At 57.1% G+C, this 13,104-nt stretch overlaps 1 protein-coding gene across 4 annotated transcripts in view; it reads left to right on the forward strand.

Moving 5' to 3' along the window:
- GDPD5 (glycerophosphodiester phosphodiesterase domain containing 5) overlaps positions 1-13,104 on the forward strand; it is an 82,614-nt gene that overhangs the window by 49,171 nt on the left and 20,339 nt on the right. For all 4 annotated transcript variants that reach the window (XM_044258515.1, XM_044258513.1, XM_044258517.1 and 1 more), the window contains 3 exons: positions 7,093-7,196; positions 10,245-10,338; positions 10,966-11,025. In XM_044258515.1, the coding sequence (XP_044114450.1) occupies positions 7,093-7,196; positions 10,245-10,338; positions 10,966-11,025 (258 nt within the window). The remainder of the gene's footprint in view (positions 1-7,092; positions 7,197-10,244; positions 10,339-10,965; positions 11,026-13,104) is intronic.

A 13,104-nucleotide genomic window follows, 5' to 3' on the forward strand; every position in this document is an offset into this window, starting at 1 on the left:
CTAGGACTGGAGCTGCCTGCTGTCTGCTTGGTCATCTGTGGGGTTTGTTCCAACGGGATTCCAGACCTCATTCACCTTCCACTGTGCAGGCAGGGCTCAGCACGTGTGTCTAGGGTGACTAGAAGAGAGTGGTGGCAAGGACACAGATGCTGGGATTTGGTTTGGTATGGAGTGTGAGGTAGGGGTCTAAATTTTTAACAAATGGATGTCCAGAGGTCCCAACACCATCTGTTAAATGCGCCATCCTTTCCGTACTGATTTACCATGTCTTGATCTTGTGTCCTTGCTTCTAGGCTATTCCCCTTCTTCAGGTCTCAGTTTCTCCATTTCAGAATGGGGTCTGTAGAGGATGAGGCGAGATGGTCTCTGAACACTTTTCTAACTGAAATTCCAGGGTTCCTGGCCTGGCACTGCCTATGACTCACTTGGTGAACTTGGGCCAGGCCTTACCCCTCTGAGCCAACTTCCTCCTTGGTCAGACAAGGATAATTACCTGTCCTACTTACCATTGCTCTGGGATAGTTGGAGATGCTGAAGGCACTCAGACCTGGGTGTGAATTCTGGCTTCACTCTTAGGGTTGCCCTTTGTGGCCTTGGGCAAGTCACTTCCCCTCTCCAAGCCCTGCTTTCCTCCAGCTCTAGCGCCTGCTTTGCAGAGCTGAGAGAAGAGAGGATGAAAGGAGATGGAGCAGGCGGGGGTGTCTCAGGAGCACCCTGCCCCCACCCTGTGAAGAGCTCATGCAGGGCTCTGTCCTCCCGCAGCTGGCACTGTGGGGCTGGGAGTGGGCGCGGGGCATCCGTGTACCCGGCCGACCCTGGCACCCACCCTAGGCTGGGGGCAGGTGAGCTACTGGCTGTCCTCAGCAGCCGGAAAAAATCTGGTGTAGGGCAGGGGGGGTGGCGGGGGGGTGGTAGTCTTGATCACTGTCTTCACGTAATTAAAGGGCTGTCAGATGTGAAATGATAATTAAAGGAACAACCATGGATTTGGCAACTTACAGCTTACATCTGTAATCACATGCGGGCCTGGCAGCCCTCCCATGACGTGGAGGTGATGTCATCCCCGTGAACAGAGGAGGAAGCTGAGGCTTGATCCTAAGCTCGTGGCACACAGCCCCGAGGCTTGGGGGGAAGAGGTCTGAGAAGTACAGTCCAGTGGCTCTTGCGTGCATTCCTCCCACCCCCTCGTCATCTGACCCCAATATTTCTTGCCCCTTGGCTGGACTTGTTCTGTGTGGTATCGGAGAGCCAGCTTCAGGGAGGCCGTGGAGGGGGCAGAGGTCAGTGGCACCTCAGGGAGGGACACAGGGACAGGCAGGTCCTTGCGGGTCTGTGCCGCCTTGCCAACCTGCTGTCCTCATTTTACGGTGCAGGCAGCTGGTGCTCAAGAGAATAAATGCATGTCTTCTCCTGGTGGCCAGTCTGGGGTCCGAAACCAGTGTTGCTGGGTTCCCAGAGGCAGCGTGTCCCTATCCGGCTGCTGTCTCTGAAGGAAGGACGTTCAGTTCAGAGGGAGAGCACCCACCCTTGGAGCTGCAGGAAGAGACACAGGGCGGGCACCTCTCCTGGAGGCTCAGAGGCAGTCTCTGCCCGGGGAAAGGGGGGTGGGTGGTGACAGCTGGGGAACAAGAGGCCAGCACCCAGTGCTGGCTCTGCCGTCCTGTGACACTGAAGTCTGTGGGCAAGCCAAGGCTGACTTCTGGACCCTGGGTGCTGGGGAGTTGGGGGGTGGTTGAGGGGGTGCATCCTGGCTCGGGGCTGCAGCGTGGGGCCAGCAGGGACCTGAGGTGAGCAGCAAGCTGCAGGGCCTGGGCCCACACTTCCTGTGCAGGGGATGTGGCTGCAGCCCAGGCTTTGTGGCTGCATGAGACCCTGCTGCTTGCAAGCTCTTTCAGCATGGCAGGTTTTTCTCTGAAGGCAGAAGGCTCTGGGGTGGGCGGGACAGACACGGAGAGGGGTGAGGAGAAGACGTGACCATCAGCAGGAGACAGCGAGGAGGAGAAGTGGCCTCTGGGAAATTGGCACACTGTGGCTTGGTGCGAGATGGAGGGACTGGCCTTCCTGGGGGGGAGCGGGGGACAAGCATAGGAGGAGATGAGGCAGGGGGCACGGGGCTGGATGCCCTGGCCTCTGGGGCCTCTGTGGTTCTCTCTCCCACTGCTGCTGGTTCAGGGATGGAGCAGCCTAGTGAGCTCACAGCCAGGGCCTGGCCCCTTCCCGCTGCTCTCCGCTTCCCCTTGTGCCCGGTCAGTTCAGGGACTACCTGACCTTTGTTCTGCTCCGGCGGCTAGAAGGTTCTGAAGGAAAGCGGCTGCGTATCATAGGACCTCCTTCCCTTGGTTCCTGGAGGCCCGCGGCCTCAGCCTGAGGCTACGTCTGGGTTGGTGATGACCTTGTCCGCTACTGGCCCAAAGCCTTTCTGGGTCAGTCATGCTGGCACCCTCTTCTGTTCTTTACCCAAGGTCCGAACGCCACCTGTGCTCTGTGGGCCCAGGTCACACAGACCTAGTTCAGCCATCCCTGCCCTAAAGGAGTCCACAGCCCAGGGAATGGTGCCCTTTTATGTACCTCCCCTATGCCACTGACATATACTCAATATCAGCCCTGCAAGGTAGGGGGTTATTTTCCCATTTTGCAGATGAGGAAACTGAGGCCCAGAGGGGTTCACTTGCCCAAGAGGCAGAGACTGGTCCATCTGCCTCCCGAGCCCAGGCTCTTTTCATCTCCAGATTTCAGAACAGGATTGAAGGCCAAGTTGGTGGGTACCGAGAGCCCGTGCAGAATTGCTCAGGAAAAGGTCTTCAAGGGCTGGAGGGATGGGGGCGCTCCCTGAAGGAGAAGGAGATTTGGCCCAGTGTGGAGCCCAGGGAGAGAGGAGCGAGGAATCGCAGTGACCCACACTGGGCAACTATACCGGGCAACAGTCCCAGCTGGCAAGGGTGGGTTTAGGGGAAGAGCTGTACAGGGCTGGCTCTCAAAGGGGACCCGCAGAGGACTGCTTCCATCAGGATGTCTGGGTTCAATCCCACCTCCAGCTTCCCCTACTAGGTGACCTTGGGTATGTCGCTCAACCTCTGACTCCCCTCTACTCATGCATATTTGAGCCTTGGTGAAATTAGCAAACGGCTGCCCTCCTCCAGGGCCATGTCCAGGGTCTGCTGGGAAAGGGCCATGATAAAAATACATACTGATGGTAAGCATCATGAGTGCCCCTTCTTAGTGATGGGGTCCACTGCTCACTCAGCTGTATGTACTGGCCCTTCTCCGAGGCTTGGGGTCTTCATTTGCTCTTGGATGGGAATAAAAACCCACAGATAGAGACCCCTAAGCCCTGTGCAGACTGGGAGAGGTGAGGGAGGGCCAGCGGGTCCACCATCCCTCACAGCTGGCCGTGACCCCGGAGCGCACTCCTCCCGGGAGGAGGCCCAGGCCTCTCTCCTGTCGTAGCCCCAACAAGGACCTGTGCTGCTGTCTGGAGCCCCTTTGTTAGTGGAGCTGCTGCCCGCCTCTTCCTCTGCTAGTTCCTGGCCTTCCCTTCCCCTTTCTTCCAGCCCCTACCATCCACATTTTTCCTCTGATTGTTCTTACAGTGACCTGCCGCCTCCCCACTGGGATTGGGCCTCTCCATCCCCATCTGTGGGCTCCTTGTGGCCTTGGAGCCCCCACCTTCCAGCTCCCAAGATTTTCATCTCTAGGTGGCCCCCAACCCCAGCTCATGCCTAGTTCTGGTAATGGGGTTCCTAGCTCCTTGTTGCTTAGGCCTGGCCCCCATCTCCTCCATACCCTGGGTGTCTCACCCACCTGCCATCTCAAGTTTTCTCATCCGGGACCCTGTCCAGGCCCAGGGCAGGGCAGTTCCTCAGTCTTGCTTTGTCCTCCCTGCCCTGCTGTCAGGATATGGCCAAGTGGGACAGTGGTCCTCAGTGCAGAGGGCTCCTGTCTGCTGTGGGCCCCCCAACCTCTGTGGTCTCCCTGGCCATCTGTTGGAATTGCCCCCGGGTCCTGCATCAAACCTCACCCTAGGCCCCCTTCCCAGCCCCTGGAGTGGGTTCTCTAACCTGCCATGGTCCCTGAATTCAGGTTGCTTGCCTGGGATAGGACCCATCATTGGCTGAGGCTCACCCCTCACCCAGAGCCCCCTCAGAACCTTATCTATGGACCACAGCTACAGCAGCCTTGCCCCTGCTGAGGTGGACGATCTCTGTGGACAGATGTCCCCCCCACCACCACTGGCAGCTGGGGCTGCACAGAAGCCCATGGGCCCCTCTGTGGGGGATGGGTGGTTAGCCCCCCGTGAAACCTCTCCTGGGTGGGTGTCCTCATGCCGGAGTGGGAGAAAGGGTCTTTCTCAGCTATCGTTTCCTTATCAAATCTTTCTTATGCTCCCACCCCACCCGGGGAATGTGAAGACCACCCAGATCTCAAAGGCACTTACGGTGGAGCAGAGAAGACCCACAGAGGCAACTACAGAGCTGCGGGGTCTCTGCCCAAACAGACATGGGGGCCATGGTTCTGGAAACTCTGTGGAGAGGAGGTTCTCCCTGCTGGGAGAGGGAAGGCTACAGGGAGGAGGAAGGTCGCCCCGTGAACCAGAGGGCTTGCCTTCTAAATGGAGGGTCTGGCTTGTGCAGAAGCATGAATGATGCCTGTGAGAGCCTGTGTGAGGAACTGGGGGCTATTTGGTGCGTGGCCTCTAAGGCCCAGGTGCGGGCACAGAGGACAGCTGAAGTCCGTGAGACTTTTGAGCTGGGGCATGACCAGAGGTGGCTCAGTCTTGGAAGACCAATGTTTAAGCTGGCCTGGGACCAGCCAGTTGCACTCTGCAGGAAATTGGGGGGTTGGGGGGGTGGTTGGCGGCGGCGAATGAATTCATATTTGTGAGCAAATGGGGACTGGAGGCAGCAAGAAGAACTCTGAGAAAGTCGAGGCCCAGGGGATGCTAGGCCTGCCAGGCTGGGGTGCTGGCTCTGATGGGGCACTCCATAGCCCTCAGCCCCCACGGCTGAAGCCTGGCCCTTCTCTGTTCCCTGGAAGCATGCCAGCTGTTCATGGGTGGCTGTCAGGGTTCCAGTGCTCCAGGAAGACCCACGGCTTGCCCTGCTCCCATCTGGGGTTTCTCCATTCCTAAGCAAAGCTGAGCCTCATGGGCCTGGAGCCAGGGCTCGTGCTGCTCTCTGTCTGGGTGGGACAGACACAAGTGCTCACCCGTCTGAGAAGCCACCACCTCCCCATTTCCAGGGAGCTATGACCTCCATGGCTCTGTTTATGTATAAAGTGGGGCAAAGCAAGGCAGCCCGAGCTCTGCATTTGACAGTGAATGGAGGAGGCTGCTTTCACTGTCACCCAAACTCAGACCCTCTTGGCCAGGGCGAGGCGTGGAGTGGGTGATGGGAGTGGAGCGTCACAGCGCCTCTGGGTTCGAGGGCCTTTCCTGTATGCCTGGGAGGCAGAGCTTGCTGGAAGACGCTGCTGGAGCACTGACGGCTTGCGGGCCTGTGAGCACTTGGCTCCTATTATCTCATTTAATCCTCTATCGACCCCATGGCCTATGTACTCTCACTGTCCTCGCCACACACGCGAATAAACTGAGGCACAGAGGGGTTATGCCTGCACTGATACAGCTTGGGAGACAATTAGTCTGGCTCCAGACACTGTACACACAGCCGCTCCACGGTGGTGTCTCTTGGTGGCACAAGATGGAAGCGTCTTAGGCAGTGAATGATCTTTCCCTCCTCTTGTACGTGTTCCTACTGCAGTCATAAATTATAAGGGCATGTATCCTTGCAGACCCTGCAGTTGATCAGGAGACCTGGTCCCAGGAGCAGATTGCGGTGCACGGGGCATGAGTTTAAAGACAGGGGCTCTGATGCGCGGGAGGGAGCAGTGTGGTGGTGGAGGTGGAATCCAGGAAGACTTCACAGAGGAACTGACATGTGCGCTGACTTGAAAGGTGAATGGGAATGTCAGGCAAGTAAACCAGGGTGAGAGAACTGGTAGAGGAAGGGGATGCAGCTAGGGAGGTAGGCGGAACACCCCCCCGGAGGGGCCTCCCTGCTTAGCTAAGCAGTGAGGAGCCATCAAGAGGTTATACCAGGGCTAGAGCCATGCCTCTGGGCTAGAAGGGTCAAAAAAGCCTAGAGGAGCCGCGGGGAGCCTGCGGGAATTCCGGGTGGTGGCCAGGCGAGAGACGCCTCGGCTACCAGAGCCCTGCAGCCCCTCAAGGTGGGGGTGGTCTTGGTTCTTTCTCTTCTGCACTGACTTCCTGTCACCCGCTACTGGATTGTTCTGATGACCTCAGCAGTTTCCTGGAGAGCAGGATGTTCCCAGCTGGTTGTGCTTCTGAGATAAGGGGACAGACGAAAGCAGGGGTAAACCTGAGGGCCCAGCTGGAAGTGCCTACAGACCTCTCCGGAAGCAGCAGTGTCGGGGCCTCACCCCCATCCCTGCAGGAGACAGGAGGCTACATGGCCCAGGTCCGAGGGGCTGGCACCTGGTACAGGGGGGCAGAACCCTGTGCTTCAAGTCCAGAGACCGAGGTGCTGGTTTTTATGTCTCTGCTGGCTTGCTGTGTGACTAGGACAAGTCACTTTACTTCTCTGGGCCTCCGTGCGTCTATGGGGAGCATGGAACAGAGGTGGGAAGGAACACCTGCACTGCAGGTGTATGTGGGAAGGGAAGGTGAGGGATGTGACCTCACAGACTGCAGAGGACCACGCCAGTGCAAAGGCTTAGGGCAGACATGGCCTTTGCTCCTGGGGGCCATTACCAGAATGCGCATACTGCTCCTAGAAATGGGCAGAACGGGCAGAAATGCTCCCTGGAAAAGCCTCAACCAAAGTGGCAGAAAAGATTCCTGGGGCAGACCCCTAACTCCGATCCTAGCTCCCTACCATTTTGTGGCTTTGGGCGCTGTGGTATTGGGCAGGTCGCTTCCTGCTCTGAGCCTCGGGTCCCCATGAGGACGAAGAGGCTGGTAATCTCTGCCTGGCAAGTGTAGCCATAAAGGGGGAGGCGGGAGGAACATTCTAGGTGGGAGGTGGCCCAAGGGGCCAGCCCGACCTCATTTGACCCTCTCCTTGCTCTTTCTTCCAGTGGGAGCGCCTCTGGTTCCTGCTTCTCACCTTCACCTTTGGCCTCACACTCACCTGGCTGTACTTCTGGTGGGAGGCCCACAACGACTACGATGAATTCAACTGGTGAGTGGGGGACACAGTGCCGGGGCCTTGGGCTGGAACTGGGGGGCTCTGGTTTGAACCTGTCTCCCAGGCTGGCCCTCAGAGCTCTCTGTGTGGCTTTTGGGGACAGAGTCCTCTGGAAGGCACAAAGGTCTACAGGAGCGGAGACCAGCTGGGGAGAACACGGCTTCCTTCCTTGTGTGCTTTCATGGGAAATAAGAACGGAAGACTAGGGCAGGGCTCAGCCAGGGTCTGGGGCCTCTGGACCTCATTGTAGGTAAGAACACCAAGGCTCAGAAAAAGACCAGGGCCTCAGCAGGGGAAATGATCCCAGATCCCAGGCATCTGAAATCCCTGTGCAGGACCTTGGGCTGGGCTGGAAGATGCTACGGTTCCAGGATAGCTCAGCGTGCTTTATGGGCATGAGCCTCAGGTCCAAGGGCAGGGCCTTCTGAGGCTCGTACCTGGATACACAAGGGCACCTGCTTCTTCCTCACCCCTTCCGTGGCCTACCTTTGTCAGACAGTGGAAGGCACGAGAAGGGGAGCAGTTTCCCTGGGTTCTAGCGGGGGACTTCCCCACAGACAGGTGTGGAAACCAAGGCCCCAGGTCACGCAGGTACTGGGAGCAGAGATGGGACTTGGAAGCCAGGCCTCCTCGCTTGCCATCCCCTGCTGTCTTTACCTTCCTGCTGGATATTCAGCTCAAACTCAGTTCATTGTGACCATGAGCACACTCAGCCGAGGCCCTCTTAAGCTCAGTTTCCTCTTCTGTAAGATGCATTAACTCCCCCCTCATCAGGTCTTTCTGAGGCTGGAATGAGACCATGGCCATGGGAGGGCTCAGAGATCCAGGTCACCCTCAGGGCCACTTCCTGGGAGGCTGGAGCTCCAGCTGGAAGGCAGCCATGAGGTTAGAATATGGGATTTCTAGGGCTCTGAGCTTCTGATGGTCTGTGGTGCTAGGATTCTGGGCTGATCCTATTAATGAGCCATTAATGGAGTCTGGGGATCGACTCTCCTCTGCACGGCATGAGGCTGTGGCCCTATCATTAATGAGTACAATAAAGGATGTGCTGCTGTCCCCCTGCAGCCTGGCAAGATAAGCCTGGGTCCCAGAGGTGGCCTCTGGCCTTTATTAAATGCCATCGATCAATTATTCATCCTCCCAGGTATCCAGAGCATAGGCCGTGTAGTGCGTGGCTGGAAACGTTGCCTGCTGGCCCTCCACGGCAGACCCTGGACAGTTCTGAACTGGAGGGTTGCTGCCTGGGAGATCACTGGGTCCACCCCCTATCATGTATGGATGGGGAAACTGAGGCCCTGAGAGGGCAGCACTCACCCACAGCTGCAAAGCCAGTTAGTGCCAAAACAGTTTGGGGACCATCTGAGGGGACTGAAGCTTAGAGAGGTTAAGTAAACTTTCCAGAGTCCCACAGCAAGATGTGGGCAGATCTGGGATGGGGACTTGTGTCACACTGTCCACAGAAGTTCCTCACTCTGCCCAGGGAGTAAGTGCCCTGTTACAGGGCAGTTCAAGCAGAGGATGGGTGTAGGGGGAGACTGTAGGGGGAAGGCCTGCCTGGGACTTAGGGAAGGCCTGGAGACCCACAGCTCCCTCACATGTCGCTGTGGTTTCTTAGAGTCAGTGCTGGGATCCAGGAGACCCTGGCCTGGCCCTCCAGGTCTCGACAGTATCTGGGGATCATTCACGCAGTGAGAGGATGTGAGCAAGAAGCAGGTGGTCAGGGTGGGATGTCGAGAGCCGGGGAGCGACCCTGTGGGCTGTTGCTCTCCAGGAGGGCTCCCTGCCAAAAGTAAGAGACAAAATCTCTTTCAGGAGTCCTTCCCAAGGAGCAGGTCCTGCCCGTCTTTGGGCCTCGGTTTCTCCAGCCGTATGGTGAGAAGAGTACACTCAGTGGTGTAAGCAGTAGGTTTTCCTCTGGAATCTGAAGATGAGGGCGGGGCGGGGGGTGGCAGGGAAGGCAGGTGCCCCCAGCGTGTCCTCTTGGTGTCCCCGCCCAGGCCCAAGACGGCAGCAAGCCAGAGACTGACTGGTGCCGGCTCATGTTCTCTGATCACCCTCAGTGAATCGCGCCTTCTCTGAGCCTCAGTGTCCCCAGCTCCAGGGAGGATGCGGGTGGTTCAGTCTTTCTGGAGAGCAACTAAGCGGCACCTACCAGGAGCTTTAAAAATGACATTCCATTTAACCCTATAATTCTATTTGTAGGAGCCTATCGTAAGAAAATAATAATACAGTGCAAAAAAAAACCTGTGTGTGTGTGTTCATTTATAAGACTGAATCATTGGAAACTGTTTTCATTAGTAGAAAGTTGGCTACATATGGCACATTAATTCAGCAGACCACATGGCTGTTCGAAAGTCACGCTTCCTCGGGGTTTTTACTGACATCAGTAAATTCTTGGGTGAATAATGAGAAGAGAATTGATTGAGTACGTACCACGTGCCTTGCCTCACTTCGTGCTCAGGAAGCCTGGTGAAGGGCACTTTGTTCTCTCCATCCTATAGAAGAAGAAACAAAGGCTCTAAGAAGTCAGGGATGATGATATCTGAGCAATCCTAGGACCCCCAAATTTCAATATTTTCACATTGAAATTGAGATCAGTGTCACAGTCAGTGGCATCTTCACCTTGGCCTGTCCTCAAGGAACCCTGCAGGGTCCTGCAGTGAGAGGCAGAGTGGGGATTGGAACCCTCACACCTCCCTCCAAAACCCAAGCTGAGCACATGTGCTAGGCATGACAGGGTCCTGGCTTTGCTGTTTTACAAATATATAAAATCAGGGGAAACTCATGGAGGAGAAGTCTACAGAGTCTTGGTGATGGTTCCTTCTGGGCAGTAGAATGATGGTGAATTGTTGTTTTCTTCTTTATGCCTCTGGGCCTGCCTGGGTGTTCACTGGCCTGACCGGTGAGCATGGAAACTGTGATGGTGTCACGGAGCGGTCCCAGCCTGGTCGCTGACCCTGGCCACGAGAGTGGATGGCCAGCTGGACCTCCGGGAACCTCCTGGCTCCCTGGTGCAAGTCTGACCCCTCCCCCTCCCGGCAGGTACCTCTACAACCGCATGGGCTACTGGAGCGACTGGTCGGTGCCCATCCTCGTGACCACCGCTGCCGCCTTCACCTACATCGCGGGCCTCCTGGTATGTGCGGCTGCCCGGAAGGCAGGCAGGCCTGCTCCCAGGGGGAGGGTGAGCCACCCTGGTCTAAGGGGGGAGCTGGCTTTTCCCAGGGCCTTGTAGTCTCCTGCACCGCTGGGGCTCGGTCTCAAGATGGGAGGTCATCTGGCTTTTGCCCCATCCTGGAATGTTTTCCTCCTGACCCAGTGAGAGCCATCCTGCTGCTAGGGCCCACTGCAGACTGTCTCTTCCAGAAGCTTTTGCTTTGGTTCCTGCTCCCAATTCTCTACTCCCTCAGACTCAGGTCAGTCCCCAGGCTGACTAGAAGCTCTCAGGGGACTAGGCTCAAGTCTGCTTCAGAATCCTGGGGCCTTGAACTCCCAAAACATTCACTGGGGAGCCCAAAGGCAGCAGGGCCCAGTGAACTCTCAAGGGAGAAATTGTAGAGGTGGAAGAGCCTAGAGGCCTAGAATAATCTGGGAGGTGGCCAGGCTTGGGCTAAGCTGGGCACTCCCAAGCCTACAGGGAGGGTCGGTAGATGATTCTGAGCCAGGCTCAGAGTGGCAGCAGGCGGCAGAGTGTCTGGGAACTCATAGAAACCTTTGGGTCACACATGGGCCCTGACTGTCCCCCTCGGGGCCCCCTCTTCAGGTCCTGGCACTATGTCACATCGCTGTGGGGCAGCAGATGAACCTCCATTGGCTGCACAAGGTAAGGGCTGCCTCTGTTGGGGGACTGGGGGAAGGGAGACGGGACTAACGGCTGCCACAGAAGAGGAAGAGCTTGGACGCACCATCTTTGCTCCTCGGACTTGACGCTTGTTCTAGTGGCTACCAGAGTTCCCACAGGCTGGCCTCTGTTAACTCATTTAACCCTCCCAGTAGCCCTATGATATAGGTAATGTTATTATCCCATCTTGCAGTTGGGAAAACTGAGGTACAGCGAGGTTAAGAAACTTGCCCAGGGTCTCCCACCGTTCGCCTCCCGGTGATGGGACTCCCCCCTCAGAGCCCTTCCCACCACTCCCCTTGCTCCCTCGGTGATCCTACTGCCCCAACTAGCACTAAGGCCCTGCAGGACGTGGGCCCCGCTCACACCTCCCAGCTGCTGTGTGGGACGGTCACCTCAGCTTGTGCTGCATGAGACAGCCCAGGCCCTCCCAGCACGATAGCCTCTTCTCTACTTACCTTTCTGCCCTTGCCTCCCTCTTTCCTTCCTTGGTTTGCCTCTCCCATGTACAGGTTGCTTAAGATCCCCCAGCACTGGCAGGCCCCCCTACCACAGTCCTGAGCATCTGTGCTGTCCACTTTTGCCTGGCTTCCCCACCCCAACCCTCCCCAGTCTGGGAGCCCCCTGCAGGCCAGATAGAATTTGCCATTCTCTGTGGCCTCCAAGCCCCACTGAGGACTGGGCCCATACATACATTCCGAGCCTCAGCACTCAGGCCGTTCATTGCATGCCTGGTGCTGAAGGTACGTGGCTGAGGTCTGCCCTTCCTGGGACCTCAGTGGGCATGGGGTGTGGTAAAAGCCGAGCAAGAGAGCCTCTCCTTCCCCAGAGCACATGGGCCTTAGAGGGAGGCTGGACACGTCTTTTTTCCCAGAGCCTGGCTCAGAGTGAGCATGCCATTTGAGACGGGGTAGAAAGGTACAGAGGTAACCATGAGTCCATGAGAGGGGTGCAGAGTGACCAGGGGAGGGGCTCACTTCCTGCTAGAAGGGGGACACGGAGCAAGAACAAGAGGACAGAGCCAGAAGCTGGACTGGGCGGAGGGGAAAGTGCCAGTGGCCATCCAGGGGGCCTCCGAGGTCAGGCGCTGGGGAGTCAGACCTGGCAACTGAACTCTGAGAGGCCTGAAGACTGGCCGGCAGCCCTTCCCGCTTCCTCCCACCTGTCACTCTCTCCTAAGGTCTCCTCTGGGCTTCTGAAGTCCCCTCATGGGGCACTTTCTTCTTCCGGCTGGGCAGCTGACACTTGAAAGAACTGCTCCAACTGGCACGTCGCGGGTGGGGGGGGCATCCACTGGGGTCACCTCCTCTAGCTCAAGACTGCTTCTCAGCAGGCCAGGTCACACCTGCTTGATCCTGGTGGAGGCCCAGAGCCAGCCCTGGGGAGCAGATCAGTACAGGGAGTCGTCCCCTGGGGCTGGAAGGATCAGATCCTTCTTGAGCACAATGGCCAGCTCCTGGGGTGCCAGTCCTGCCTTCCTCTCCCCTCAGTCCCCTCCCATGAGGTCTCAGCGTGAGCAAGGTCTTTCTAGGCAGAACTGATCCACAGCTAAACCTGCTGCACCAGGAGGGAGGGGTCCCTGAGGGGCTGGGAGTATTCAAGCAGGGGTCAGAAATTCTCCTGTTCTGCTTCAAAGATTCTGTCACTTGATTCTAAAATTCTAAGGAATCCTCTCCTTTTTTGTTTTAACCAATGTTTGACCACCTAATACATTGACATGGTTCAAAATTAAAAAGGAGCTAGAAAGTATGCAATGGAGATCTCCCTATCTCCCCAGAGATACTTTAAATGTGCAAATATACATGTGTATTTCCTGTTGTCCTCCTCCTTTCCCCTAAGCAGCCTGCTCCCTCTCTCCTGCACCTTGGCCAAACCAGAGCTCCTTGCCCTTCGGGCACTGAGAATGTTGCCATCAGTGTCTACCCCTCGCGCCTGCCCACCAGCTCCTCCCTGGTTTCCCACACCCTCCTTTCCTCACCAGCATGGTGTGGCAGTGAGCTGGGCAGAGAGTTCTTGCGACGGAGCCTTGTTGCCCTGTGCCACAAATCCACGCCCCAGAGT

This window comes from Neovison vison, chromosome 7, assembly GCF_020171115.1.
Source record: "Neovison vison isolate M4711 chromosome 7, ASM_NN_V1, whole genome shotgun sequence".
In the NCBI taxonomy this organism is placed as follows: Eukaryota; Metazoa; Chordata; class Mammalia; order Carnivora; family Mustelidae; genus Neogale; species Neogale vison.